At 54.5% G+C, this 27,835-nt stretch overlaps 1 protein-coding gene across 1 annotated transcript; it reads right to left on the bottom strand.

Annotated features, from left to right (window-relative positions):
- PHLDB3 (pleckstrin homology like domain family B member 3) lies at positions 1-27,835 on the bottom strand. Its single transcript, XM_084860745.1, has 15 exons — positions 27,592-27,835; positions 26,697-26,879; positions 26,449-26,595; positions 21,729-21,857; positions 21,379-21,543; positions 20,189-20,299; positions 19,975-20,058; positions 19,563-19,673; positions 11,039-11,138; positions 10,811-10,901; positions 10,646-10,733; positions 9,531-9,587; positions 3,031-3,250; positions 1,886-1,971; positions 1-472 (listed from the first exon to the last, which is right to left on the bottom strand). The coding sequence occupies exons 1-15, from the start codon at positions 27,823-27,825 to the stop codon at positions 338-340; spliced, it is 1,941 nt and encodes a 646-aa protein (XP_084716871.1). The 5' UTR covers positions 27,826-27,835; the 3' UTR covers positions 1-337.

Consider the following 27,835-nt stretch of genomic DNA (forward strand, 5'->3'; position numbering starts at 1 on the left):
CCTGGGTTGGGGGGGGGGGGGAAAAACAGCCACCAATGTTTCCTCCATGTTTAATTCGGTGTCACAGGAGCACCAATAAATAGTTCCTTCCCGCCCCCGCCATCTCCCTCCTGCCCGGGACGGGGCCCCAGGGCTGGCTTCCCTGCTTGGGGGAAGGCACCTGCAGCCCCGGAGAAAACAGCGCAGCTCAGGCCGGCAGAGCGCAGCGCCTGCGGAGTTCCCAGCTGAGTTCCAGGGGGCGGGGCAGGCCCCGGGGTGGGCGGGGCCAGGGTACCGGGTAGGCGGGGCCTCGCTGGCCGTCCCGCCCCCTTTCCCCCCTCCCACGGGGTGGTGCCGCTCAGGGGACGTGGTTCTCATCAGCCGCGGTCACGATAACGTCCATCCAAATGCGCATGGCCTCGGGGCTGGGTGCCACCATGTAGAACAGGCGTTCGTAGGTTTTGACGCAGAAAGTCAGGCGAGGGTTGGGGCTCTGGGGCAAGTGGATAAGAGAACATGTGTGTTGGAATCCCAGCCTTGGGACGTCCACAGGCTGCGAGGCATGGGACAAGTTATCTAGACTCTGTTCCCCCATCGGCCTTCCTAAATAATGCTGCCTACCTCCCTGGGTTAGGAGTAGATGAATGAACACATCTAAGGGGCTTAGAGTCTGGGGAGAGAGGGATTTAAAGGGAGGAATCCCATGTTCCTTTCCCCCCAGCCTGACCTTTCTTATATTAGAAAGCTTAGCATTCATGCCGAGACCGGTTTGGCTCAATGGATAGAGCGTCGGCTTGGGGACTGAAGGGTCCCGGGTTTGATTCCGGTCAAGGGCATGTACCTTGGTTGCGGGCATATCCCCAGTAGGGGGTGTGCAAGAGGCAGCTGATAAATGACTCTCTCTCATCGATGTTTCTAACTATCTCTCTCCCTCTCTACAAAATCAATAAAATATATATTTTAAAAAAAGAAGAAGAAAAAAAGCTAAGCATTCAGATTTCCCCTCTCCAAAATGCAGGTCTCCTTGGTCTGTAACTGGGGGAAGCTGGTGTGTTCTTACTTGCCAAACACGAATTCAGCAAATCCCTTACATCCATCACCTGTCTTTAACCTTCTGACCTCTGAGGAAATGGGCTGACGGGTGCTCGTTTTGCAGGTGGGAAAACTAAGGCTGGCAAAAGGAAGTTAGCCACTTCCCTGATGCCCCAGCTGGTTGCTTTCCCCGCCCATTTCTACACACGGTACCAGTGGCCAACCTTTAAACTGGTGGCTCTGCACTGTCCTAAAAGTCTGAATCCCTGAGTCCTATAGGGCCCGTGGTCAGCAAACTGCGGCTCGTGAGCCAGATGCGGCTCTTTGGCCCCTTGAGTGTGGCTCTTCCACAAATTACCACGGCCTGAGCGAGTCAACTTTGAAGAAGTGGTGTTAGAAGAAGTTTAAGTTAAAAAAATTTTGGCTCTCCAAAGAAATTTCAATCGTTGTCCTGTTGCTATTTGGCTCCGTTGACTAATGAGTTTGCCGACCACGGCTCTCGGGGAAAAAGGAAATGATGTGACATGGGGCCCATTCCCATTTGGCAACTTTGGACCGAAGCTGGAGCCACTGTCTCCTCCAGATGCTCCCAGGCCGCCCCAGCCCTCCCCCCGCCGCCTTCATCCAGACCCAGCTTCATTCGCATCAGAGTTTGCCCAGTTTTTGCTCTACATCTCTTTATCCAAGAAAAGCAACAGTGGCCGAGAGCCAGAGACTGCACTCTCAATGCTTGGCCCCTGCATGACATGACCCGCTGATCCCGGTCTGGATGGAGCCCCCCGGCCGTGGGGGACTGGAGGGCCTCTCCCGGGGACTAGCTACGGCCTGACTGCAGGGGTCAGACCAGGACAGGCAGGAGCAAGCGGGGACTCACCTTGAAAGCACAGCGTAGGTGGTCATAATAGACTTCCTCGATGGCCTGGAAGTAGATGACGCCTTTGAGCTTGGACTCTTCTTTGTCTGACAGAGGGAGGAGGGGAGAAGCGGTTAGTGAGGGGTGTGCGTGTGTGTGTGTGTGTGTGTGTGTGTGAGAGAGAGAGAGAGAGAGAGAGAGAGAGAGGGAGGGAGGGAGGGAGGGAGAAGAAACAGTGAGGTGTGTGTGAGAGAGAGAGAGAGAGAGAGAAGAAAGTGAGGTGTGTGTGTGTGTATGTGAAGAAAGTTAGTGAGGGGTGTGTGTGTGTGTGTGTGTGTGTGTGTGTGTGTTGGGGGTCACTGGGCCCAATCCGGAGTTGGAAGGTGAATGAACGTTGATGCTGAATGGGAAACTGGTGTGGAGGCCGGACAGGGCTAGCGAATGGGGCTGGGATCCCAGGTCCCTCAATGCCTTGGTCCCTGCCACCCAAGGAGAGGTCAGCGTCATTGGTTCCCCTACAGAAAAAGCGACAGGGGCCTGGACTCCTGGTGATGGAGTGGGGAGGTAGGGGGCAGGGAGAATGTGGGTCTGACTCCTCCTGGGTGCCTTAGGAAAGTGGGGTGTGGGAGCCAGAACTGTACAAAGCTGTTATCCAGCCGAGGCCGATTTGGCTCCATGGATAGAGCAAACTGAGAGGTTCTGGGTTCGATTCCAATCGGGGGGCATGTGCTTTGGTTGCGGGCATGTCCCCGGTGGGGGGGGGGTGCAGGAGGCAGCTGGTTGATGTTTCTAGCTCTCTGTCCTTCTCCCTTTCTCTGTTAAAAAAAAAAATCAGTAAAATATATATATATTTTTTAAAAACTGTTATCCACGTGACTAAGGCAGGCTTTCTGTAGGAGGAAGGTGAGGGTGCAGATCTGGATCCCTGTCCCGGGGGGAAGGGGCGGTGGGAGCCCAGGTTCCTGAGTTGTGGTGGGTGAGGAAGGAGTAGGGACCGAATTCCTGGGCCCTGGGGGAAGTGGGGAGAGGGGGTCTAGACTCCTGAGTCCTGGGGATCCAGACCCACGAGCCTAAGAGAGAAAGAGGGGCATGGGGCTGGGACCCGCAGGTGTCGGGGGAGGCCCTGAGTGCTGTCCCAGCCCCAGGCCGCAGGGCCAGGCCGTTACCGGAGTAGTAGGCCAGGCGGCGGGCCTGGCGGTCGAAGCAGAACCACCGCTTCCGCCAGGTCTTGATGCGGCCCCCCATCTTCACCAGCGCGCCGCGGCAGGATCCCGCGGACACCTGGACGTGCGGGCAGCTTTCGGGGTTGTGGCCCCAGCGTTCCAGGTGCAGCCGGAGATCCAAGACCCGGGGGCCGGGAGGGCGTGGGGGGAGCGCGGGCAGGGCCTGGGGGAGACAGAGGGGCAGCCGAGGGTCAGGAGGGGCCCTGGAGCCCCAGGGAGGCTGCTCACAGCTGCCCACGCAGGCCTGTGCCAGCCTTTAAACGGTATCGTTCACAGTGACCAGTGGGTTAGAATGTGGTCCCCATACGCCATTGGGCGGCTTTGATCCCAGGTCAGAGCACATACAAGAGTCAACCAATGAGCCCACCTGGTGTGGCTCAGTGGTTGAACGTTGACCTATGAACCAGGAGGTCACAGCCCCAATTCCCAGTCGGGACACATGTCCGGGTTTCTGGCTTGATTCCCAGTAGGGGGCGGTTAGGAGGCACCTATTGATGATTCTCTCTCATCATTGATGATCTCTCCCTCTCACTTCTTGGAAATCAATAAAAATATATATTTTTTTAAATAAGTGGGACAACAAATTGATGTTTCTCTCTCTCCCTTCCTCTCTCTAAAATCAATCAATAAAAATATATATTTTTTAGCCAAAATCGGTTTGGCTCAGTGGATAGAGTATCGGCCTGAGGACTGAAAAGTCCCAGGTTCAATTCTGGTCAAGGGCATGTACCTTGGTTGCGGGCACATCCCCAGTAGGGGGTGTACAAGAGGCAGCTGGTCGATGATTCTCTCTCATTGATGTTTCTAACTCTCTATCCCTCTCTTCCTCTCTGTAAAAAATCAATAAAATACATTAAAAAAAAAATATATATATATATATATATATATATATATATATTTTTTTTTTTTTTTTTTTTTAAGGAATTTACCAGCATCAACTCCTTGACTCCCCACTGCCAACCCTGGGACAGGGCCACTATGCGTCCCATATCACAGATGAGCAAACTGGGATACAGAAATCTGCCAGAAGTCACCCAGAGCTTAGTGGGCAGAGCTGGGACGGGAACCCTGAAACACCAAAGGCATGTCAGAGGTGAGGGGCCCCTCCGTGAGGTCTCCACAGTGGGCCCCTCATATTCCGCCGGTTAACCAGGGACCAAACAGCAAGAGATCAATAAACCAGAGCATGGGTTCCATTATTATTGTTGCTGTGGTTAAATCACTGACCATTCCCCGTGCGAGCACTGAATAGGTGTAACTCCTCTGCCCCCTAAACCCTCGGGGGGTAAGCAAGCACATGGTCATCCCCATCTTTGCTTTGTCTTTGTTTTTTAGATAGAGCGGAAGAGAAACATAGATTTGTTGTTCCCCTTATTGATGCATTCGTCAGTGCCCCACCTGGGGATCGAACCCACAACCTTGGTGTACTGGGGTGATGCTCTCACTCACGGGGCTACTTGCCCGGGGCTTTATCCCCATTTTACAGAAATGGAAACCAAGACGCAGAGAGGTTGTCCCCGAGCCCACGTCACACAGCCAGAGCCGACCAGGGCAGGACTCCCAGGCAGGGCTCATCTCCCGTGGCCAGAGGGGAGAAGAACCAAACTAAGGCCCTGACAGTGTCTCTGTTCCCAGGCCCAGCAGGCAAGCTCTTCCCGAGTGGCCCCTGCCAAGAAGGACGTGCCCTGTGGTCCTGAGGCTCTGGGCGCAGCTAAGCCCAGCGGGTAAGCGCGTTTGTTAACATGGAAGCTCAGACTCAGTCACTCCCAGGGGCCTGGCCTGGGGTGAGGTCCTGCACCTCTAACAAGCCCCGGGAGCGCCAATTGGTCCACGGGCCACACTTTGAGAGTCGAGGGCTGAGAAGACGAAAGCGAGGCCCCAGCAGGAAGGGGTGAGCACCAGCTGAGGCCCACGGGAGGGAGACAGGGAGAGCGACCAGGAGGAGAATGGGGGGATGCAGAGCAGCAGAGAGAAGGCGCAGGAGGGGCAGGGACAGTTAAAAGGACGCCCACCGGGGCCCGGAGGCCTACGGGTCAAGTCGCCAAATCCACACGGCCATCCTACAGGTCGCCCACGTGTGTGGACGGTCCCCCCACCCCAGGGCGCCCAGACTGTGCTGAGTGACCACAGCCACCCCTTCGTTTCCTCTCCCAAACCACCCACCACTGTCCCCGTTTGACAGATGGGGAAACTGAGGCTTCGGAAAGCAGGGGACTCACCCAGGCAGGGCGTGGTGGAGTCGGCCCTGATCCAGAGCAGGATGGACTCGGGATTCCTGACTCTCCCCCGCCGCCCACCTGTTCACCCTACAGAACCCCTGCCCCTCTCAGAGCCTGTTCCCCTGAATGAACCTCAGTCACCAGCACCTCCTCCGGGGGCTGCTTCTGTCACTCTCCCACCCAGTGGTTCCCCTCTAGGCTGTGAACCGGGGACACACTAGTTACTGAGCGATGCTGCCCCCTATGTTTCAGGGGCTTCATTTTTTTTTTTAATATTTATATATTTTTTATTGATTTTTTACAGAGAGGAAGGGAGAGAGATAGAGAGCTAGAAACGTCGATGAGAGAGAAACATCAACCAGCTGCCTCTTGCACACCCCCTACTGGGGATGTGCCCACAACCCAGGTACATGCCCTTGACGGGAATCGAACCTGGGACCTTTCAGTCCACAGACCGACGATCTACCACTGAGCCAAACCGGTTCCGGCCAGGGGCTTCGTTTTTAATGAGCTGGAGCTCCTGCCCGACAGCGGGACGGCTCTGCCACCCCGCGGGCTCTGTCTACTCCCTGGCTCTGATCAGCCCGGCACGCACTGACACATCCATCTCACATAAAACTGCTGTCTGAAACTTTAACCCTGCTCTTCTGGCTTTTGTAAACATTTGCTTGCTTAAATAATAGGGGAAAATAAGACTACTCCCGCCGAAACCGGTTTGGCTCAGTGGATAGAGCATCGGCTTGGGGACTGAAAGGTCCCGGGTTCGATTCCGGTCAAGGGCACGTACCTTGGTTGAGGGCACATCCCCAGTGGTGGGTGTGCAGGAGGCAGCTGATCGATGACTCTCTCTCATTGATGTTTCTAGCTCTCTATATCTCTCCCTTCCCCTCTGTACAAAAATCAATAAAATATTAAAAAAAAAAAAAAAAAAAAAGACTGCTCCCCTTCCAGAGAGGCCATAAACGATGCCCCGGACAGAGTTGTCGGTGCTGGCGCCAGGCCAGGCCTTGAGATACGGCTTCACAGCCTGCCCCAGCACACAGGACCTCTTTCTCAGAAGGCCCGGAAGTCTCATTCCAAATTTGGGAGACCAAGAGCTAGAAAAGATATAAATAGGAAAGGTTTCCTCGGTTTTGGGGGCCCAACCTTTGAGAGGCCCATTTTTCTCTGGGCCTGCGCCTCATTAACTCCCTCTCTCCGGTCTCCTGGATCAGCACCTTATGTTACTGACTTCCTGCCTGTTCTCCTCCCAGGAAACCCAGCTTCCCGAGGGCAGGGGTTGTCCCTTCGATCCCTGCTGCCGTCCGGGCCCACGTCACGGCAGGCACCCCTCCGCAGGGGAGAAATGAGCAAGGAAAGCACCCGGGGTGGGGCAGCGAAAAGCAGGCTGGGAGCGACGTGCTCATTCCCAAGAAGTTCACAGCACAGCAGGGCACGTGGGAAAGTGTAAGAAAACTCCAAGGCTTTTTAACCACAGAACCGCGAAGGGAGGAGGGCTCCAGAGTAGCCTTCACTTTCCCGCCTGTCGCGTTCTTTACAACAGAAATGTACTAATGCATGCTGAAGCCCGTGTGGCTCAGTGGATAGAGCGTCAGCCTGTGGACTGAAAGGTCCCAGGTTCGATTCCGGTCAAGGGCATGTACCTTGGTTGCGGGCACGTCCCCAGTAGGGAGCGTGCAAGAGGCAGCTGATCTGTGTTTCTTTGTCATCAATGTTTCTAACTCTCTATCCCTCTCCCTTCTTCTCTGTAGAAATCAATAAAATATATATTTTTTTAAAAAGAAATGTATTAATGCAGAGGTGAAAATATCATTTTAATATGGAGCCTTGCAGCTAAATCCAGAGTGTGAGAATCTCTACAAGATAAATGACTTGATTTTTTCCCATTAAAAGATGGCATTAAAAAAAAAAAAAGTGGAGCCCGAGCCAGGTTGGCTCAGTGCAGGGGTCCTCAAACTTTTTAAAGTGCGGGCCAGATCACGGTCCCTCAGAGAGCTGGAGGGCTGGACTATATGAACTACTAATTCCTACTGTAACACCTCGGCTGCGCTCACTGCCCAAAAAACCTGGCGGGCCGGATCAGACTCCTCTGCGGGCCGCATGTGGCCCGAGGGCCGTAGTTTGAAGACCCCTGGGATAGAGCATCAGTCCATGGACTGAAGGGCCCTGGGTTCAGTTCTGGTCAAGGGCATGTACCTCAGTCCCAGGCCCCATCCATGGGTGAGGGTCATGTGGGAGGCAACCAATCGACGTGTCTCTCACATCAAGGTTTCTCTCTTTGTCTCTCCCCCTCCCTTCCATTCTCTCTAAAAATCAATGGCAAAACATCCTTAGGTGAGGATTAACAACAACAACAAAAGTGAGGCATGGCTGATTTGGCTCAGTGTTTGAGCATCGACCTATGAACCAGGAGGTCACGGTTTGATTCCCAGTCAGGGCACATGAACCGGGTTGTGGGCTCGATCCCCAGTAGGGAGCATGCAGGAGGCAGCCGATCAATGATTATCTCTCATCATTGATGTTTCTCTCTCTCTCCCTCTCCCTTCCTCTTTGCAGTCAATAAATATATATATTGAGGGAAGTCCACGTGGGATCCAATTTGATGTAAAATATTATGGGTTTGATTCCGTGTCAGGGCCTATGCCTGGGTTACAGGTTCAATTCCAGTCGGGGCGTGTGCAGGAGGAAACTGATCAATGTTTCTCTCACATGGATGTTTCTCTCTCTCCTCCTCCCACCTTCCTCTTTCTCTAAAATCAGTAAAAGAACATAGCCTCAAGTGAGGATTAAAAAAATAATAATAAGTGGAAAGGGAGGACTTTTAATCTCAGTGATTTGAGACATTTAAAAAATGTATTGTGAGGGCTTTGTTTGGATCCAGATTTAAATATCCACAGTCCCGGTGATATTTTGGAGACAATTAGGGGGATGTGAATATGGACCAGGTATTAGGATGTCACAGAATTAATAGTCTTGATAAGGTATGACAGCAGAATTTTTATGTTAAAAATACTTATATATTGGAGATACACCGTGAGGAATGGGTGAAATGATAGGATATCTGCAGTTTGATGTAAAATATTCCACTGCAGAGAGGGAAGTCCGTGTGGGATCCATAAACAAAGCTGGCAACTAAAACAAGACTCAGTTCTGATCGTCACTGAAGCTGCGTGGTGGGCATCTCGGGGTTTATTCTCTCTACTTTTGCATGTGCCTGAATCGTTTATACTAATAAAAGGGCAATATGCTAATTAGACTGGACATCTTCCAGACTTCCTTCCGGACAAAGCCATGGTGGCAGGGGCCGAGGCAGAGGCGGTTAGGAGCGATTAGGCCAGCAGTGGACAGTGGTCAGGGGCGATCAGGCCAGCAGGAGAGGGTGGTCAGGGTGATCAGATCAGCAGTGGAGAGTGGTTAGGGGTGATCAGGCAGGGAGAGTGGTTAAGGGCAGGCAGGGGAGTGGTTAGGAGCCAGTGGTCCTGGATTGTGGGATCAGGCCTAAATTGGCAATCAGACATCCCCCGAGGAGTCCCAGATTGGAAAGGGTGCAGGACGGGCTGAGGGAACCCACCCATGCATGAATTTCATGCACCATGCCTCTCATTCTATAATAAAAAGTACTTTAAAAGAACCAAAAAACGCTGAGACCGGTTTGGCTCAATGGATATAGCGTCGGCTTGGGCACTGAAGGGTCCCGGGTTCCATTCCGGTCAAGGGCATGTACCTTGGTTGCGGGCATATCCCCAGTAGGGGATGTGCAAGAGGCAGCTGATCGATGACTCTCTCTCATCGATGTTTCTAACTCTCTATCTCTCTCCCTTCCTCTCTGTACAAAATCAATAAAAATATATATTTTTTTTAAAAAAAAAAGAACCAAAAAACAAAACCACAAAATGTTAAATGATTTTTAAAAGCCCGGGATGCAGTTGCCCTCGTCTGGCAGCACCCGCTGACGCCGCTGCCCGCTTACGGGAGAGGACACTGAGGTGCGGGAAGTGGGGCTGTCGCCCAAGGCCACGCCGTGGGGACAGACAATCCCAACGGGACGGGAGCTACGTCTCTCTAGTTCCCCTTCCCTTGCCAGGCCCGGGAAATGTGTCGGTGCCCCTGAGAGGAAAGGGCGAGGTAAGAAAGGGCAGAGGTCAGGGGCGAGAGGAGCCGGGGCGGGGGGGGGGGGGGGGGGGGGGGGAGGGGAGGGGAGGGGGGCGAGGGTAGGAGACTGACCATGATGGCAGGAACGGCGGGACCTGAGGAACCTTCTGTGGTTCTTCTTGTTCCTTCCTGTGGGTTCAGGAAGGAGTCAGTGATGATACTGACCAATCAGATCTGGGGGTGAATATACTGGACCCCTGGGTCTGAGGGAGGAGGGGCCTGGACCCCTGGGTCTGAGGGGGGAGGGGCTGGGGGCCTGGACTCCTGGTCTGAGGGAGGAGGGGCAGGGGGCCTGGACTCCTGGGTCTGAGGAAGGAAAGCTGGGGGCCTGCACTCCTGGGTCTGAGGGAGGAGGGGCTGGGGGCCTGGACGCCTGGGTCTGAGGGAGGAGGGGCTGGGGCCTGGACTCCTGGGTCTGAGGGAGGAGGGGCTGGGGGCCTGGACTCCTGGGTCTGAGGGAGGAGGGGCAGGGGGCCTGGACTCCTGGGTCTGAGGGAGGAGGGGCAGGGGGCCTGGACTCCTGGGTCTGAGGGAGAAAGAGCTAGGGGCTGAGACTCCTGGGTCTGAGGGAGGAGGGACTGGGGGCCTGGACTCCTGGTCTGAGGGAGGAGGAGCTGGGGGCCTGGACTCCTGGGTCTGAGGGAGGAGGGGTTGGGGGCCTGGGCTCCTGGTCTGAGGGAGGAGGGGTTGGGGGCCTGGGCTCCTGGTCTGAGGGAGGAGGGGCTGGGGGCCTGGACCCCTGGGTCTGAGGGAGGAGGGGCTGGGGGCCTGGGTCTGAGGGAGGAGGGGCTGGGGGCCTGGACTCCTGGGTCTGGGGAAGGAGGGGCCGGGGTCCTGGATCTGAGGGAGGAGGAGGGGCCTGGATCCCTGGGTCTGAGGGAGGAGGAGGGGCTGGACTCCTGGGTCTGAGGAAGGAGGGGCTGGGGGTCTGGACTCCTGGGTCTGAGGGAGGAGGGGCTGGGGACCTGGACTCCTGGGTGTGAGGGAGGAGGGGCTGGGGACCTGAACCCCTGGGTCTGAGGGAGGAGGGGCTGGGGGCCTGCACTCCTGGGTCTGAGGGAGGAGGGCTGGGGGCCTGGACCCCTGGGTCTGAGGGAAGAGGAGGGGCTGGACTCCTGGGTCTGAGGGAGGAGGGGCTGGGGGCCTGTCTCCTGGGTCTGAGAGGAGAGGAGGGTCTGGGGTCTCACCCTGGCCTTGAGCAGCCGCTCCCGCTCCGCCACGGCCTGCTGCAGGAGCCGCTCCATGCGGGCGATGTCAGGGTAGAGCGCCCCACAGCTGAGAGGGGGGACAGAGGCCGGGCCGGTTACAGGGGCCCTGTCTCCCCCCATGTCCCCCTCCTCCGGACGCCTCACCTGTTCCCAGCGCCGCAGTTCAGCAGCTGGTAGAGTGGGTGCCTCCCGGAGTCTCCTGCTGCTGGTGGGAGGGCTGGGGCCTCCAGGGGTCCTGGGCGAGAGGAGCTGGGCTAGGAGGCTGGGGTCCCCCCTCGTCCGCTCCCTCCTCTCCCCCCCAACAGGCACCCAGGCCAAGTCCCTCCACCCTGAGCTCAGGGAGGCGGGGAGGGTCTCCAGAGGGGTCCTCACCGGTACAGTGGAGGGACAGAGGCCGGGGGGACCCCCTCTGGCTCAGCCTCTCTCCCCTCTTCCGGGTCAGACTTCCATTCCGCTGGAGGCCGATGGAGCCCTGGAAGCACACGAGATGCCCAATCTCAGCCGGAAGCCGGAGGACTGGCTGCCGGGGAAAACCACCATCTGACGGGCACAGATCAGAAAGCCCCGCGGCCCAGGGGCTGAGGCAGCGGCCAGGCTCAGAGGGCCACACGGCCTGACGCCCAGAACGGGCAGATCCGGAGACAGGAAGTAGGTTATGGCCGCCAGGGACCCGGGGAAGAGAGGGAGCTGAGGGGTGACGGATAGGCCCTGAAGTTGGGGTGATGGTTGCACAACTCTGAAGGCCACTGGGTTATACTTCTCCACCGGGTGAATTGTGTGGTGTGTGAATCTCATTTTGATAAAACTATAAAGAGCCAAAACCAATTTGGCTCAGTGGATAGAGCGTCAGTCTGTGGACTGAAAGGTCCCAGGTTCGATTCCGGTCAGGGGCATGTGCCTTGGTTGTGGGCACATCCCGGGGGAGGGTTGGGGGGGTGTGCAGGAGGCAGCTGATCAATGATTCTCTCATCGATGTTTCTAACTCTCTATCCCTCTCTCTTCCTCTCTGTAAAAGATCAATAAAAAATATATTTAAAAAAAAAAACTATAAAGAAAAATTCTACTGTGTGTGGGCGCGTGGGAAACCCAGACACTCTCCCACAAATTAGGGGGCGGGGGGGAGGCAGGCGGTTCTATTGGAACAACATTTATGGAGGCCAATTTGGTTTTTTTTTTTTTTTTAAATATATCTTATTTATTTTTTACAGAGAGGAAGGGAGAGGAAGAGAGTTAGAAACATCGCTGAGAGAGAAACATTCATCACTGTACACTCCCTACTGGGGATGTGCCCGCAACCAAGGTACACGCCCTTGACCAGAATCGAACCAGGGATCCTTCAGTCGGCAGGCCGACACTCTACCCACTGAGCCAAACTGGTTAGGGCTCTTTTATTTTATTTTAATGACAAATGCATAAATCTTTGAGCTCCAGTTCCACTTGTAGGACTGTATCCTATGGACATACCCATACATACGCAAAATGACCTGGGTTCCAGGTATTCCCCTCAGAAGCCTGGAGGCCACCACGTGCCCACAGAAGGGGCAGGGGAAATAAAGCAGGGATCTTCCGCTCCGCTCCGTGGAAAAGTCTGCAATCCATATAGTAAACGGGGGGATGCTCTTTATAGCCAGAGATAAAATAATCCCCAAGATAAAAGCATAGAGCAGGCCCTCGCCAGTTTGGCTCGGCGGATAGAGCGTTGGACTGTGGACCAAAGGGTCCCGGGTTCAATTTTGGTCAAAGGCATGTACCTAGGTTACAGGCTTCTCCCTGGACAGGCCCTGGTCGGGGCACGTCCAGAAGGCAACCAATGGATGTGTCTCTCTCACATCAATGTCTCTGTCCGTATTTCCCTCTCTTCCACTCTCCCTAAAAGTCAATGGAAAAATATCCTCGGGTGAGGATTAACAACAACAACAACAAAAGCATAGAGCAGGGTGAAGACATATCTATGCACAAAGAGGGGGAGACAGAATGTGTAAACATAAACATATCCAAGAAGACACAGGAATCGGTCTCCCCAGCCGCCCCCAGCAGATGACCTGAACGGACGGAAATAATAGCGGAAGAGCCTTTTCTCTGCATCACCTCCCGTGCCCTTTGGACTTTGAATGAGTAGAATGTTCGCTTTAAAAAAATATGTAGGTCAGGGAATATGCCTGGGTTGCAAGTTCAATCCCCAGGGGGGGTAGAGGGGCGAAGGGGATGGGAGAGGGTGTGTGCAGTAGACAGTTGATGTTTCTCTCTCATCAATGTTTCTCTCTCTCTCTCTCTCTCTCTCTCTCTCTCTCTCTCTCTCTCCCCCTCCCTCCCTCCCTCCCTCTCCTTTCCTCTCTCTCTCAATAAGCCCTAGCAGATTTGGCTCAGTGGTTGGAGAGTCAGCCCTCAAACTGAAGGGTCCCAGGTTCAATTCCAGTCAAGGACACATGCCTTGGTTGCAGGCTCAATCCCCTGCCCTGGTCTGGGTGCTGCAGGAAGCAACCAATCGACGTGTCTCTCACATCAATGTTTCTCTCTCTGTCTCTCCCCTTCCTTTCCACTGTATCTAAACATCAACGGAGCCCGGCCTGCCTTGCTCAGTGGTTGAGTGGCAACCTATGAACCAGAAGGTCAGCGTTCGATTCCCAGGCAGGGCACATGCCCAGGTTGTGGGCTCCATCCCCAGTGGGGGAGGGGGGATGTAGGAGGCAGCCAATCAATGATTCTCTCTCATCATTGACGTTTCTATCTCTCTCTCTCCCTCTACCTTCCTCTCTGAAATCAATAAAAATACTTCTAAAAATGAAAACCAATGAAAAAAATATAACCTCAAGTAAGGATTAACAATAAAATAATAAATAAAAAAAACATATTTAAATAAACAAGACAATTAAGTGCAGCCTGGCTCTGCGGTGTGGCTCAGTAGGTGAGAGTGGCCCCCAGTACACCAAAAATGGTTATAGGTTCGACCCCGAATAGGGGCATGTACGGGAAGCAAGTGATCGAGGTTGCTCTCTCCCATGGTTATTTCTCACATTGATATTTCTCTCTATCTTCCGCTCTCTAAAGTCAATAACCATGCACTCCCGTTAGGATTAAAAGAGGGCCACCTTCCAACCTTCTGGACGCTGCCCTAAGGTCCAAGGATAAGAGATGGCCAGGGGAGAAGGGGCCAAGTGCAGAGGTCCTGAGGCGGGAACGGGTACCGGCTGGTCAGCGCTCCTGCAGCGGAGCCGAGGAGTGGGGAGAGGGGGGGAGAGGTGGGCAGGGGCTGGCGGACCAAGGTGAGGAGGCCTGGGGGCAACTGAGGGCATTTGATGGGGAGGACTGAAGTGGGAAGACGGCTGTGTGGGGATAGGTCATTGGGAGACACCACGTAAGAGGAGACATCAGCGAGGAAGCAGGAAGCCAGGAGAGGGTCACAGAACCAGAGACGAGGGTGGGAGTGGATCGAAGAAGGATGCTCACAGTTATAACCCTACTGATCACTGTGATTGGGCTCAGAGTGCCAGCAGCCCCCATTCACTGAGCATCTGCTGTGTGCCAGGCACCACGCTAAGCCTTTAACCCAGTGGTCGGCAAAGCCAAATAGCAACAGTACAACGAATGAAATTTCTTTTGAGAGCCACAATTCTTTAAACTTAAACTTCTAACGCCACTTCTTCAAAACAGACTCGCCCAGGCCGTGGTATTTTGTGGAAGAGCCACACTCAAGGGGCCCAAGAGCCGCATGTGGCTAGCGAGCCGCGGTTTGCCAGCCACGGCTTTAACCATTAACCAGTGGGCGCTGCTATTCTTCCCATTTTGCAGGGAAGTAAACTGAGGCACAGGGACGGGTCTCAGTCCAGCCAGCTGGGACGGGGCAGGACAGGCGTCTGAACCCGAGCAGAGGCCGTCCTCAGACGTCACGTGATGCTGGGAAGACGGGGTGGAATTCGCGGATCTACCAGCCCTTGGAGTGAGAGGGGAGAAGGGGCAGGGAGGAGCGACGCACTGAGTCACACATTCATTCGTCTGTGTGTGTGTTCACCTGCGGAGTGAGGGTACACTCCCTGGACCCTGCTGTGCCCTGCAGCCCGCTGCTCCCTGTGACCCGGTGCTGACCTCAGTGCCCACTGCGTCCGGAGGGTTCCTAGCAGCCCTAGTCCTCCAAAGGCACAGGCCACGGACACAGACAGGCATGGCTCAAGCCTGGCTCTGCCAGCACCGGGCCTGTGGCCTTGGCAGGCCACCTCTCTTCTCAGACTGCCCTTCTGCACAGGGGGCGATGGCCCACTGCCCACTGTGGCTGATGCACGGCTTAAACGGGTGGCCCTGACCGGTGTGGCTCAGTGGATAGAGCACCGGCCTGCGGACTGAAGAGTCCCAGGTTCGATTCCGGTCAAGGACATGTACCTGGGTTGTGGGCACATCCCCAGTAGGGGGTGTGCAGGAGGCAGCTGGTCGATGTTTTTCTCTCATCGATGTTTCTAACTCTCTATTCCTCTCCCTTCCTCTCTGTAAGAAATCAATAAAATATATTTTTTAAAAATAAAAAAAGCCGAGACCAGTTTGGCTCAGTGGATAGAGCGTCAGCTTGGGGACTGAAGGGTCCTGGGTTCCATTCCGGTCAAGGGCATGTACCTTGGTTGGGGGCATATCCCCAGTAGGGGGTGTGCAAGAGGCAGCTGATTGATGACTCTCTCTCATCGATGTTTCTAACTCCCTATCTCTCTCCCTTCCTCTCTGTACAAAATCAATAAAATATATTAAATAAATAAATAAATAAATAAATAAACAACAACCCAAGTGACCTTGTGCAAAGCTCACGGGAGAATGCCTGGCCTCCCCCCTCTCCCCGCCTCTACCACGGGGCAAGGTGGGTACGAGATCCTATCGGCAGATTCAGGGCCTGCCTGGCCTTAGAAGCTTTTTGTCCACCGGGGCCAATAACTCAGGAATCAGCTCCATAGGAATGGACACCCTTCCGGGACGTATTTACAGATAAGCAATTGACTGAGAAGGGCCCTATTTACTCTACGTCGGTTGCCTGGCAACCCAGCTGATACTCCGCCTTTATCAGGCTTCCACGGAAACTATCTGCAAAGCTAATTTCCCAGACCTTATCTGCTCACCCGTGGCCCAGTTCCTAAGACCTACTTTTGGGGGTTCTTCTGAGCATACAATGAGACAGTATATTTTCATTATATACAGGGTGTCCCCCCAAAAAATATATACACACTTGCACAGCTGAGAGCTCAATTTGGAAAATGAAATGTATTTTAGCCCTGACCTGTTTGGCTCAGTGGATAGAACATAAGCTCAGTGGATAGAACATAAGCCGGTAAACTGAAGGGTCCCAGGTTCGATTCCAGTCAAGGGCATGTACATTGGTTGTGGGCACATCCCCAGTGGGGGGTGTGCAAGAGGCAGCTGGTCGATGTTTCTCTCTCATCGATGTTTGTAACTCTCTCTCTCTCCCTTCCTCTCTGTACAAAATCAATAAAATATATTTTTGTTTTTTATTTATTTATTTTTAAATATATTTTATTGATTTCTTACAGAGAGGAAGGGAGAGGGATAGAGAGTTAGAAACATCGATGAGAGAGAAACATCCATCAGCTGCCTCCTGCACACTGCCCACTGGGGATGTGCCCGCAACCAAGGTACATGCCCTTGACCGGAATTGAACCTGGGACCCTTCAGTCCCCAGGCTGATGCTCTAGCCACTGAGCCAAACTGGTTATTTATTTATATATATATATATATATATATATATATATATATATATATATATATATATATAATGTATTTTAATAAACACTACCTTGCCCTGACCGGTTTTGCTCAGTGGTTAGAGCATTGGTGTGTGTTCCCCAGCCCTGTCCAGGGCATGTGCAGAAGGCAACCAGTCAACGTGACTCTCATATCGACATTTCTCTCTCTAAACTAGGGGTGTCGAACTCAATCAGAGAAGGGGCCAAAATCTAAAATTCAGCCTAAATCGCGGGTCAAATGGTTTACTGAACAGTCATAAACTGACAATGTCATAAACTGACAGCGGAGTGCAGTGATGACAGCGCGGTGCGGGCCACATTGCAAGGCCTGGCGGGCTGGATTTGGCCTGCGGGCCTTGTGTTTGACATATGTGCTCTAAACTAAAAAAAATAAATAAATAAAGACAGCCCTGGCCCCGGGGCTCAGCTGGTTGGAGCATATCTCGCGTACCAAAGGGTTGTGAGTTCTCTTCCCAGCCGGGGTATCAGGGGGGTTGGAGGGAAAGGACATGCAGCTGATCATGTCCTCTAACCCCTAACCCCTAACCCCTAACCCCTAACCCTAATCCTAACCCTCATATTCATGTTTCTCTCTCTTCCTCTCTCTCTAAAATAAATGAAAATATATCCTGGGGTAGAGATTAAAAAAGAGAGAGACAGAATAGAATAGTTTCCGCAGGGAAGCCCAGGTGGGTGAGAGCGCAGGCTCTGAACACAGAGTGCCCGGTTCGAATCCCAGCCCTGCCGCATGCCCGCAGGCCAAGGAACCTCACCTCTCTGCTTCCGTGTCCGCACCTCTAACGTGGATCTAAGAACCCACTTCGAGAGCTTTTGCAAGACCGAGTGAGTGACTCATGTGAAGCGTTTAAAACAGAGTCTGGCACACGATGAAGACCGTCACTATCAGCTGTCATGAGTTCTGCTGCTGTTGTTCGTACTGTTGTTATTAGTCATGAACAACGGTGAGTCAGCTCTAAATGCATCCGTGGGAGACAAACTCCGTGCTAGAGGATGAAGTTATAAAATAAAAGCCAACTTCGTCACCGAGACACACATTCCTGCACACAGTTTTACATGATACAACAAGAGCTACCAACTTCTAAGTGCTGACCCCAACTCCATATCCACACAACGCAAACCAAACCACAGTCACCAAACGTTCACCCATCCCAGGCACCACACTCCGCCACCTACTCTACTTCATTAAAAATCAAAAGCACCAAAACCGGTTGAGGAAACTCCACACTGTTCTCCAACAGTGGATAGAGCGTTGGCCTGCAAACTGAAGGGTCCCGGGATCGATTCCGGTCGAGGGCATGTGCCTTGGTTGCGGGCATATCCTCTGGGAGGGGTAGGGGGGTGTGCAAGAGGCAGCTAATCAGTGTTTCTCTCTCATCGATGTTTCTAACTCTCTATCCCTCTCCCTTCCTTCCTCTCTATAAAAATTCAATAGAATATATATATTTTTTTAAATCAGAAGCATATCCGAGAGATGCAAATCAAAACAACAATGCAGTACCATCTCACACCTGTCAGAATGGTCAACATCAACAAATCAACAAACGACAAGTGTTGGCGAGGTTGCGGAGAAAAAGGAACCCTCGTGCACTGCTGGTGGGAATGTAGACTGGTGCAGCCACTGTGGAGAACAGTGTAGAGTTTCCTCAAAAAACTGAAAATGGAACTCCCATTTGACCCAGTAATCCCACTCCTAGGAATATATCCCAAGAAACTAGAAATACCAATCAGAAAGGATATATGCACCCCTATGTTCATAGCAGCACAATCTACAATAGCTAGAATCTGGAAACAGCCTAGGTGCCCATCAGCAGATGATTGGATCCAAAAACCATGGTACATCTACACAATGGAATACTATGCTGCCATAAAAAAGGAATTCTCATCATTTGCAGCAACCTGGATGGAATTGGAGAACATCATGCTGAGTGAAATAAGCCAGTCAATGAAAGAGAAATACCACATGACCTCACTCATTTATGGATATTAAAGAACATTATAAATTGATGAACCAAAAGACAGATATAGAGACAGTAAAGCAACAAGCAGACTGTCAAATTATAGCGGGGAAGGTAGGGAGATCTGGAGGATATAGATAAGAGATCAACCGAAGGACTTGTATACATGCATATAAGTACAACCATGGACACAAAACTCTGGGGAGGGAGGGTATGTATAGGGGGGGAATGTTAAAATATGTACATAGATAATAATTTAATAAAATAAAAAAATAAAAAAAAACAAATTTATGAAAAAAAAAATCAGAAGCAACCATTCAGAAATCTTTGTCCCATTAATAAGGTGGGACTCTCACATCTAAGAAGGTCCGAAAGGCCCTAGCTGGTTTGGCTCAGTGGATAGAGCATCAGCCTCTGGGCCGAAGGATCCCGGGTTCGATTCCGGTCAAGGGCATGTGCCCTGGTTGTGGGCTCGATCCCCATAGGGGATGTGCAGGAGGCAGCCAATCAATGATTCTCTGTCATCATTGATGTTTCTATCTCTCCCTCTCCCTTCCTCTCTGAAATTAATAAAAATGTATTTTTTACAAGAAGAAGATGATCTGAAAGGAAGGATACTCAAGAAACAAGAAGTTGTGGTGTTTCTGGGGTGGGGAGAGGAGGCCTTCTTATCAATATGCCTGTTCTGATGCTTTTAAACTTTATTCCAGCCCTGGCCGGTGCGGCTCAGTTGGTTGAGCATCGTCCCGAGCACTGAAGGGTCACTGGTTCGATTCCCATCAGGGCACATGCCTGGGTTTCACACTCAATCCCTGGTAGTCGGGGGACGGGGGAAGGGTGAGAGGCAGCCAATCGAAGTTTCTCTCTCTCCATCTCCCTTCCTCTGAAAAAAATCAATGAAAAATATATATTTTTTTAAATAATAGAAAATGAAATGTACTCCTGGGCGCACACACATGCTCCCATCTCTCCAGGGGAGAGACGGGGGTTAGGCAGAAGGAAAAAAACAAATAAATAAAGCTGGAGTCTAATCAAACTAAAACTAGAAAGTCCCCTCGATCGACCTTTCCTGGCGCCGTGGCGGAGAAAACCGCAGCGGGAGCTCTAAAGACACAGTGTGCGGTGGGACCGGGATGGTGGGGCGGGGGGAGGTGGGCGGTGGGGGCGGGGGTGGCGGGGAGGCACCTGTAAGGAGCTGTGGACGGAGAAGAGGCAGGAGGAGGCGGCGGCGGCAGTGTGGGTGGCGGGGTCCTGCAGCACCAGCAGCTGGCGGTCCGTCTTCTGCGTGAACAGGAGCTGCGGGAGAGCGGGGGTGATGATGAGCAGGAGCTGGAGGGACCCCGGGGACCCCAGTTCCAGGCGCTCTGGCCATGGCCTCCGGCGCCAGCCCAGAGCTCGGGGGAAAGAACAAAGGCCCGAGGTCACAGGAGTGCTGGCATGTGGGCTTGCTGTCCAGGCTCCCAGCGTGAGTGAGGACGGAGGGCAGCCTGGGGAGGAGGAGGAGCTGGGGACCCAAATTCCCGAGGCCCCGAGTCCTGGATCCCAAGGGAGGAGGGGTGGCGGGAGGAGGGGCTGGCAGGTGCATGACACCCCGTACCTTCGTGAGGGCCTGGCTGGGCTCGGAGAAGTCTCCGCCAGGGCCTCCCGGAAAGCAGTTCAGCTCGAGCAGCCGGCTCCGCTCCTGGGGGAAGGCACCACATCCCAGGCTGTCACACCTCGAGGCAGCATGGGCCGCCCCAGCCTCAGGGAGGCGCCGGGGTGCCCCGGGGAGGGGGGCCGGGGAGCAGGGCGGCGGGCTGGGGGCCACCTACTTGTGTCAGGGCCTGAACGGCTTCCTCCTTCTTCTGGCTCAGCCCCCGGCTCTCGGCTGCCATCTGCTCTCCCAGCGACTTCAGCTGCTCCTCCAGCACCTGGATCCGGCGCTGCAGGACGCCCCGAGCCCTGTTACTCACTGCCCCCACGCCCCAGCGGCTCCCACTGAGCCACCCGGTCACACAAACCCTGGGGCCCGGGAGGGGCTGGGGGGGACTCAGCGGGAAGTTTGGGGGCAAACTCTGTAATGGCCCTAAGCTCCCCAGTGCCTCCTCCCCTTGGGGATGTCCCGAGAGGGGATGGAGGATCTGAGACACGGAGAGAGCAAGGGGCACGGAGACCCGGGGAGAGTCGCCAGAGAGAGAGAGAAAGGGACAAACAGAAAACAGACCGGAAGCTACAGGAGGAAGGACCCAGACAGATCCCAGAGATGCAGAGAGAGAAGATGGGGCGGAGCCGAAACCAGTGTGGCTCAGTGGATAGAGCGTCGGCCTGCGGACCGAAAGGTCCCAGGTTTGATTCCGGTCAAGGGCATGTACCTTAGTTGCAGGCACATCCCCAGTAGAGGGTGTGCAAGAGGCAGCTGATCGATGACTCTCTCTCATTGATGTTTCTAACTCTCTATCTCTCTCCCTTCCTCTCTGTACAAAATCAATAAATATATATATTTTAAAAAAAAAAAAAAAAAAGAAAAGAAAAAGAAAAAAAAAAGATGACATGGATACCCTGAACCTCCGTTTCTTCGTTTGTAAGCTGAGGGGGGGGGGGGGGGGGATACGCTTTGCCGCCCAGGGCTGTGGTAAGGATTCGGTGACTAAATGCCCATGAAATGTGACTGTGCAGGCACATAGTAAACACTCAGTAAACAGCAGCTAGCCCTAACCGGTGTGGCTCAGTGGATAGAGTGTCGACCAGGTTCAATTCTGGTCAAGGGCATATACCTGGGTGCGGGCACATCCCCAGTGGGAGGTGTGAAAGAGGCAGCTGGTCGATGTTTCTAACTCTCTATCCCTCTCTCTTCCTCTCTGTAAAAAATAAATTATGGTTTTTTTAAAATAAAAAAATAAACAGCAGCTGTTGTGGTTACTGCTGCGAAGTGACACAGGCAGGACACAGAGAAAGGGCCCGACAGGGAGTGGGGAAGCCAGCGGGGGACAGGAGGGAGGCAGGCGGGTCCAGCCCCGCTCACCCTGTGCTGGGCCACGCTGGCCTGGAGCTCCTGGACCTTGGGGTCCGGCACCCACACGCCAGGGCTGTCCCGGTGGTCCTCCTCCTCCCGCCGGCTCTCCCGCTCCAGCTGCTGGAACTCCAGGTCCTCGTAGGCGCGCTGGGCCGCGTCCAGCTGTTCCCTCATCTGCGGGCAGGAACCCCCAGCGCTCAGGAGGGGAGGGGCGGGCCAGGACTCCGGGTCAGGAGCTCCCAGGCTGGAGTCCTGGGGGTGGGGGGCTCTGGGGAGGAGGGTACCGAAGGCCTTGGGGCGGAGGGGCGTGGCCACGGGGTCCCCGGGAGGTCCGGGCCTCACCTCCTGCACCGCCTCACCTCCTGCACGCCCTGCAGCAGCCGCTCGCGCTGGCCCTCCGGCTGCGAGTCCAGCCTCCCCTCGGCCTCCCGGAGTCTCTGCCGGAGCCCCTCCACGCGCTCCCGCTCCTGGCTCAGCCGCCTCTGCTCCTGGAAGAAAAGCCGGGCTTTCCGTCTTCCCCTGAGCACAGGGGACAGACACTCTAAAATCAATAACCAGCTCTGGGGAGGGAGGGTATGTATGGGGGGGGGGGGGGGGGGGCAATGTTAAAATATGTACACAGATAATGATTTAATAAAAAAATTTTTTTATTAAATTAAAAAAAATAAAATCAATAACCAGCCAAAACCGGTTTGGCTCAGTGGATAGAGCGTCGGCCTGCGGACTGAAGGGTCCCAGGTTCGATTCCGGTCAAGGGCATGTACCTTGGTTGCAGGCACATCCCCAGTGGGGGGTGTGCAGGAGGCAGCTGGTCAATGTTTCTCTCTCATCGATGTTTCTAGCTCTCTAGCCCTCTCTCTTCCTCTCTGTAAAGAATCAATAAAATATATATATATTTTTAAATAGAAGAAAGGAAACAAGAAAGAAAGAAAGAAAGAAAGAAAGAAAGAAAGAAAGAAAGAAAGAAAGAAAGAAAAGCCAGGCTTTCCGTCTTCCCCTGAGTACAAGGGACAGAACACAGCGGCCAGCAAGGGCCAGGCCGGCTGGACCTCGGACCCCTCCCTGCCTGGGGATGGCTCTGTGAGGGCAGGGACCCCGTGTGCCTGGTCCACTCCCATGCTGGCCTACCCAGAGTAGGCATCATCCCAACAGCCGTTCAAGAAATGAATAAATGCAAAGCACATCCATGCTGCCCTAGCCGGTTTGGCTAGTGGTTAGAGTGTCGGCCTGCAGACTGAAGGGTCCCAGGTTCGATTCCAGTCAAGGGCAAGTACCTTGGTTGTGGGCACATCCCCAGTAGGAGGTGTGCAGGAGGCAGCTGATTGATGTTTCTCTCCCATCAATGTTTCTATTGTAACTCTCTATCCCTCTCCCTTCCGCTCTGTAAAAAATCAATAAAATATATATTTTTAAGAAATGAATGAATGCGAAACACGTCCACGCTGGGTGACTGACACCGGGGCCCAGAGCGGGGATGAGGCCTGGTCCCCCGGCTCCAGGTGGGGACACGGTTCCTGCCTGAGACAACCAGGGCCGTGAAATGCAGAGACCGTGGGAACCCAGGGGGCGGGGCAGTTTTATTGGGGTAGCCCGAGGTTTCCTGGGTGGAAGGATTTGAAGGTGAGCCTCGGACATTGGGGAGCATTTAAAGACCTGGGGAGGGGCCGGGGCTGGAAGGGCATTTTGGGCAGAGGGAACAGCATGCTGCAAAGGCACCACGCAGTGGAAGAGTGTGGGAAGTTTAGGGCAAACTCTGGTCGGGGAGGCAGACGTGGGGGAGACAGTGAGCGCGGTGGAGGCCACAGGGGAACGGCGGGCACAGCTCGTGTCCGGTCTGGCCAGCCGCGCTAACGAGCCTCTGTCCGGGGCCATGGGGAGCGAGGAGGGATCGGAAGGGTCTCTGGGAGATGGATTCAGGGGGTTGACACCCGCTCCTTCACGAGTCCCCCAAGAATGGAATGAGATCCACTCTGGGCCTGGGCGGTGGGGCTGCAAAGGAGACAGACTAGAGAGAGGCTCAGGGAACGGAAAGGAATGACATGTGGACTGACAGGCCTGGGTGTGAACGAGACGTGTGCAGAGCAAGGTCCAGGACTCTGGCCTGGTGACTGACTGGAGGGTGGGTGAGGCAGGGACAACGCAGAAAAGGGAGTGGTGAGGTCAGCTCTGGGTACGGCAACTGAGAAGGGCCAAGACTCCTGGGTCTGAGGGAGGAGGGTTGGGGGCCTGGACCCCTGGGTGTGAGGGAGGAGGGCTGGGGGCCTGGACCCCTGGGTCTGAGGGAGGAGGGCTGGGGGCCTGGACCCCTGGGTCTGAGGGAGGAGGGCTGGGGGCCTGGACCCCTGGGTCTGAGGGAGGAGGGACTGGGGGCCTGGACCCTGGGTCTGAGGGAGGAGGGCTGGGGGCCTGGACCCCTGGGTCTGAGGGAGGAGGGGCTGGGGGCCTGGACCCCTGGGTCTGAGGGAGGAGGGCTGGGGGCCTGGACTCCTGGGTCTGAGAGAGGAGAGGCTGGGGGCCTGGACCCCTAGGTCTGAGGGAGGAGGGCTGGGGGCCTGGACCCCTGGGTCTGAGGGAGGAGGGGCTGGGGGCCTAGACCCCTGGATGTGAGGGAGGAGGGAGGGGCTGGGGGCCTGGATTTCAGGGTCAGAGGGAGGAGGGGCTGGGGGCCTGGACCCCTGGGTCTGAGGGAGGAGGGGCTGGGGGCCTGGGCTCCTGTGTCTGAGGAAGGAAGGTGCACCTAGGAACCAGTATCTTAAGAAGCAGGACACGGGTCTAGATTACAGGAGGGAAATCAGGGCGGGGAGAAATACAGGCTTTTTGAGGGTGAATGAGGACCCTGGGCCCAGCCCAAGGAAATTACAACACACAAGATAAGGGCAAAGAGAACCACTGACAGAATTACGAAGTTATCATTTTCTAAGTTACAATGGTGACCAGTGCAAGCAATGACCACCACTGCGTGGATGTCAAAGCCTTTAGGTCAACGATTATCAGGACGAGATCAGAGTGAGCTCACTGAGGTCTGGGCAGCCAGCACGGGAAGCACTCAGCACACGTGAGCCTGACCCAGCCGGTTCTAACCCTCCACCTGCTGCCGGAAGAGGACCTGGCAAAGGACACGGGCCACATCCTGACCATGGGACAGAGACTCGGTTTCTCCAGCAAATCACAAGGAACACAGCAGCAGGGGGCGCGGTTAGACGTGAAACAACACACCCAGCATTCCAACCCTTGGGGGGACCTGATTCAAACAGCCAAGGGGCATTTCTGAGACAATCTGGAAACATGAAAACGGGAAATAAAACAATATTAAAAAATGGCCGAGACCGGTTTGGCTCAATGGATAGAGCGTCGGCTTGGAGACTGAAAGGTCCCGGGTTTGATTCCGGTCAAGGGCATGTACCTTGGTTGCGGGCATATCCTCAGTAGGGGGTGTGCAAGAGGCAGCTGATCGATGTCTCTCTCTCATCGATGTTTCTAGCTTTCTATCCCTCTCTCTTCCTCTCTGTAAAAAATCAATAAAATATATATTTTTTAAAAAATAAATAAAAAAAAATAAAACAATATTAAAAAATGGAACTGTCATTTGGCCCAGTCCGGGATATATCCTAAGAAACCCACAACACCAATCAGACAGAATGTACGCACCCCTATGTTCATAGCAGCACAATGTACAATAGCCGAGATCTGGAAACGGCCAGTGCCCATCCATAGACGAGTGGATAAAAAAGCTGTGGTATGTTTACACTACGGAATACTACGCAGCAGTAAAAAAGGAGAATCTCTTACCCTTTGAGACAGCCTGGAGGGACCTGGAGAGCATTATGCTAAGCGAAATAAGTCAGTCAGAGAAAGACAAGTATCACATGATCTCACTGATATGTGGAATCTAATGAACAAAACAAACTGATGAACAAAATAGATCCAGAGACACAGAAGCATGGAACAGACTGCAGAATGTCAGAGGGAAGGCGGGGTGGGGGACTGGGGGAGTGGGGAGAGGTTAACTGGGAAATGTACGTGTATATATGCACAGCCCATGGGCACAGACAATAGTGTGGTGAAGGCCTGGGAGAGGTGGGTGCGGGATGCAAGGGTCAATGGGAAAAAGAAAGGTGGGGAGACACCTGTAATACTTTCAACAATAAAGATAAATGTTTAAAAAGAAATAAATAGCCCGAGCAGTTTGGCTCAGCGGATTGAGCATCGGCCTGCTGAACAAAGGGTCCGGGGTTCGATTCTGGTCAAGGGCATGTACCTTGGTTGCAGGCTCCTCCCGGCCCAGACCCTGGTCTGGGCTCCTGCCGGAGGCAACCAATCGATGTGTTTCTTTCACATCAATGTTTCTCTCTGTCTTTCCTTCTCTCTCCCACTCTCCCTAAAAATCAGTGGAAAAATATCCTCGGGTGAGGATTAACAAAATCAATAATAATAATAATAATAATATAATGCCTGGGATGGGCTTTCAAAACTAGGGATCGGGAAGCCAGCTGAGGAATATGAAACAGGAATGACAGTTAATCACCGCTGAAGCTAGTAAGTGCCCCAATATGGCGGCCACCTGACTCTTCTGTGCTTGTTGGCTTAATGTTTTCCACAACGTGGCATTAAGAGATCAAAGAGGCAGAAACCAGTTTGGCTCAGTGGATAGAGCGTCGGCCTGCAGACCGAAAGGTCCCGGGTTCAATTCCAGTCAAGGGCATGTACCTTGGTTGCAGGCACATCCCCAGTAAGGGGTGTGCAGGAGGCAGCTGGTCGATGTTTCTCTCTCATCGACTTTTCTAACTCTCTATCCCTCTCCCTTCCTCTCTGTGGAAAGTCAATAAAATATACTTTATATAAAAAAAAAAAAAACTAAAAAAAAAGAGAGAGAGATTGACCAAAGAGAGTGGGGCAGAGGAAGAGGCCCCACCATCCCGGCCAGGGATGCAGGAGAAAATAAGGAGGCATCTGTTCCACCACAGCCTCCCCACCCAGCCCAAGTATCTCCAGGGGTAACCCTGGTCCCAGGACCCCACCAGGAATACCCTTCTGACAAGGAGGGACACTGATGACGGAGACCCAGCGGGACAACCAGACCTGCTCCCGCTGCTCCCGCTGCTCCCGGCTGCCCTGCTCCGCGTCCGCCTGCTGCTCCAGCAGCGCCCGGAGCTGCTCCTCCTCCCGCCGGGCGGCCACGCGCTCCCCGGCCAGCTCCCCGCGCAGCAGGGCCACCTCCACCTCCATCTGCGGAGAGAACGCAGGGCTGGGCCCGCGGGCTGGGGGCCTGGCGTTGGACCCCCGAGGAGGAAAGGCCCGGGGGGCTCCCCGTGGGTCTGCAGCCTCACCTCGATCCTCAGCTCCTTCCTCTGGCGCTGCAGCTCCTTCACCCGCTGCTCCATCAGGGCCACGCGGGTCAGGGCCTCCAGCTGCTGCCCGCGGAGCCGCTGCGCCGCCCCTCGCACCCCCTCCTTAGCCTGGGGGGGCGTGGGGGGCATGGCTGGCATCTGCTCCGGAGGCGGGGCCTCCCCCTGAGACAGCAGAGGGTGGGGTCACGTGGGGAGCCCTGGGCCCCAGCAGTCATTCAATGGGTGTATTCCCCACCTCACACCCCTCAGGGGTCTGTGGCCTAAGGCAGCCACCAGGCTTTTATCCCAAGGAGGGTGCGGGTCCCAAGGCCACCCGGCCCCAGGGCCCCCCCTTCCCCACAGTCCCGGAAACGGGTATGAGCCAAGTCAAGAAAGATGTTTTTCCCTAACCAGGTCCTATTCTCTGGGTGTCCAGCCTGGGTATCTCTTTCTCCCCAGGTCTCTCTGAGTACCCCCCCCACAAACACACACCCATTTCTCTGGGCTTCCCCTCTCCCGATCAGTGTCCATCTCTTCCGGGAGTATCTCCCTCTCTCAAGGTTTCTCTGTCTCTGTTTTTGTTTCTCTGGGCATCTCTGCCCTGTTTCTGGGTTCCTGTCTTTAACACCCATGTCTCCGAGTCTAGGTCTCTGGGTCTCTCTCTCTGGCCTGCCTGCCTGTGTCCCTGTCTCTCAGTCTCCCCGTCCCTGGGTCTCTGTCCATCTGGCCTCTGCACACAGGTCTGTAGGGGTCCGTCTGAGTCTCTCTGGGGTTTCCTATCTCTGGGGCTCTCGCTGTCTCCGATCTCTGTCCATCTGGTCTGTCTCCCATACCGGCCTCTGGCGGCCGCTGTCACCTGCCGGGCGCCCCGGGGTCCCGCCCGCCGGCCCCTCACCGCGTCCCGGCTGCTCTCCGTGCTGCTGCCTTCTCCCACTTCTTCCTCTTCCTCCGCCTGCTGCTCCGCTCCGCGGCCGCTCGGCAGCCCCGCCAGGACCTCGGGAGCCTCCGGCGGGCGGGGGCCCTTGGGGTGCTCCCGGGGCTGGGGCACGCCCTGCGGCTGAACCTTCCCATCGCGTTCGGGGGCCGGCGGCGGCGGGGTCCCTTCCCTGGGGCTGCCCGGCGTCCCCATGGCCCTGGCG

Source organism: Pipistrellus hanaki (assembly GCF_964339955.1).
Source record: "Pipistrellus hanaki genome assembly, chromosome: 15".
In the NCBI taxonomy this organism is placed as follows: domain Eukaryota; kingdom Metazoa; phylum Chordata; class Mammalia; order Chiroptera; family Vespertilionidae; genus Pipistrellus; species Pipistrellus hanaki.

What these genes read in the sequence shown, in the direction of transcription:
- PHLDB3 (XM_084860745.1), bottom strand. Translation starts at nt 27,825, where the DNA reads ATGGGGACGCCGGGCAGCCCCAGGGAAGGGACCCCGCCGCCGCCGGCC. An exon ending in GGAAGGAGCTGAGGATCGAG is followed by an intron (nt 26,596 to 26,696) that starts GTGAGGCTGCAG and finishes TTCTCTCCGCAG; the next exon opens with ATGGAGGTGGAGGTGGCCCT. An exon ending in CCAGCCAGGCCCTCACGAAG is followed by an intron (nt 19,674 to 19,974) that starts GTACGGGGTGTC and finishes GCTCTCCCGCAG; the next exon opens with CTCCTGTTCACGCAGAAGAC.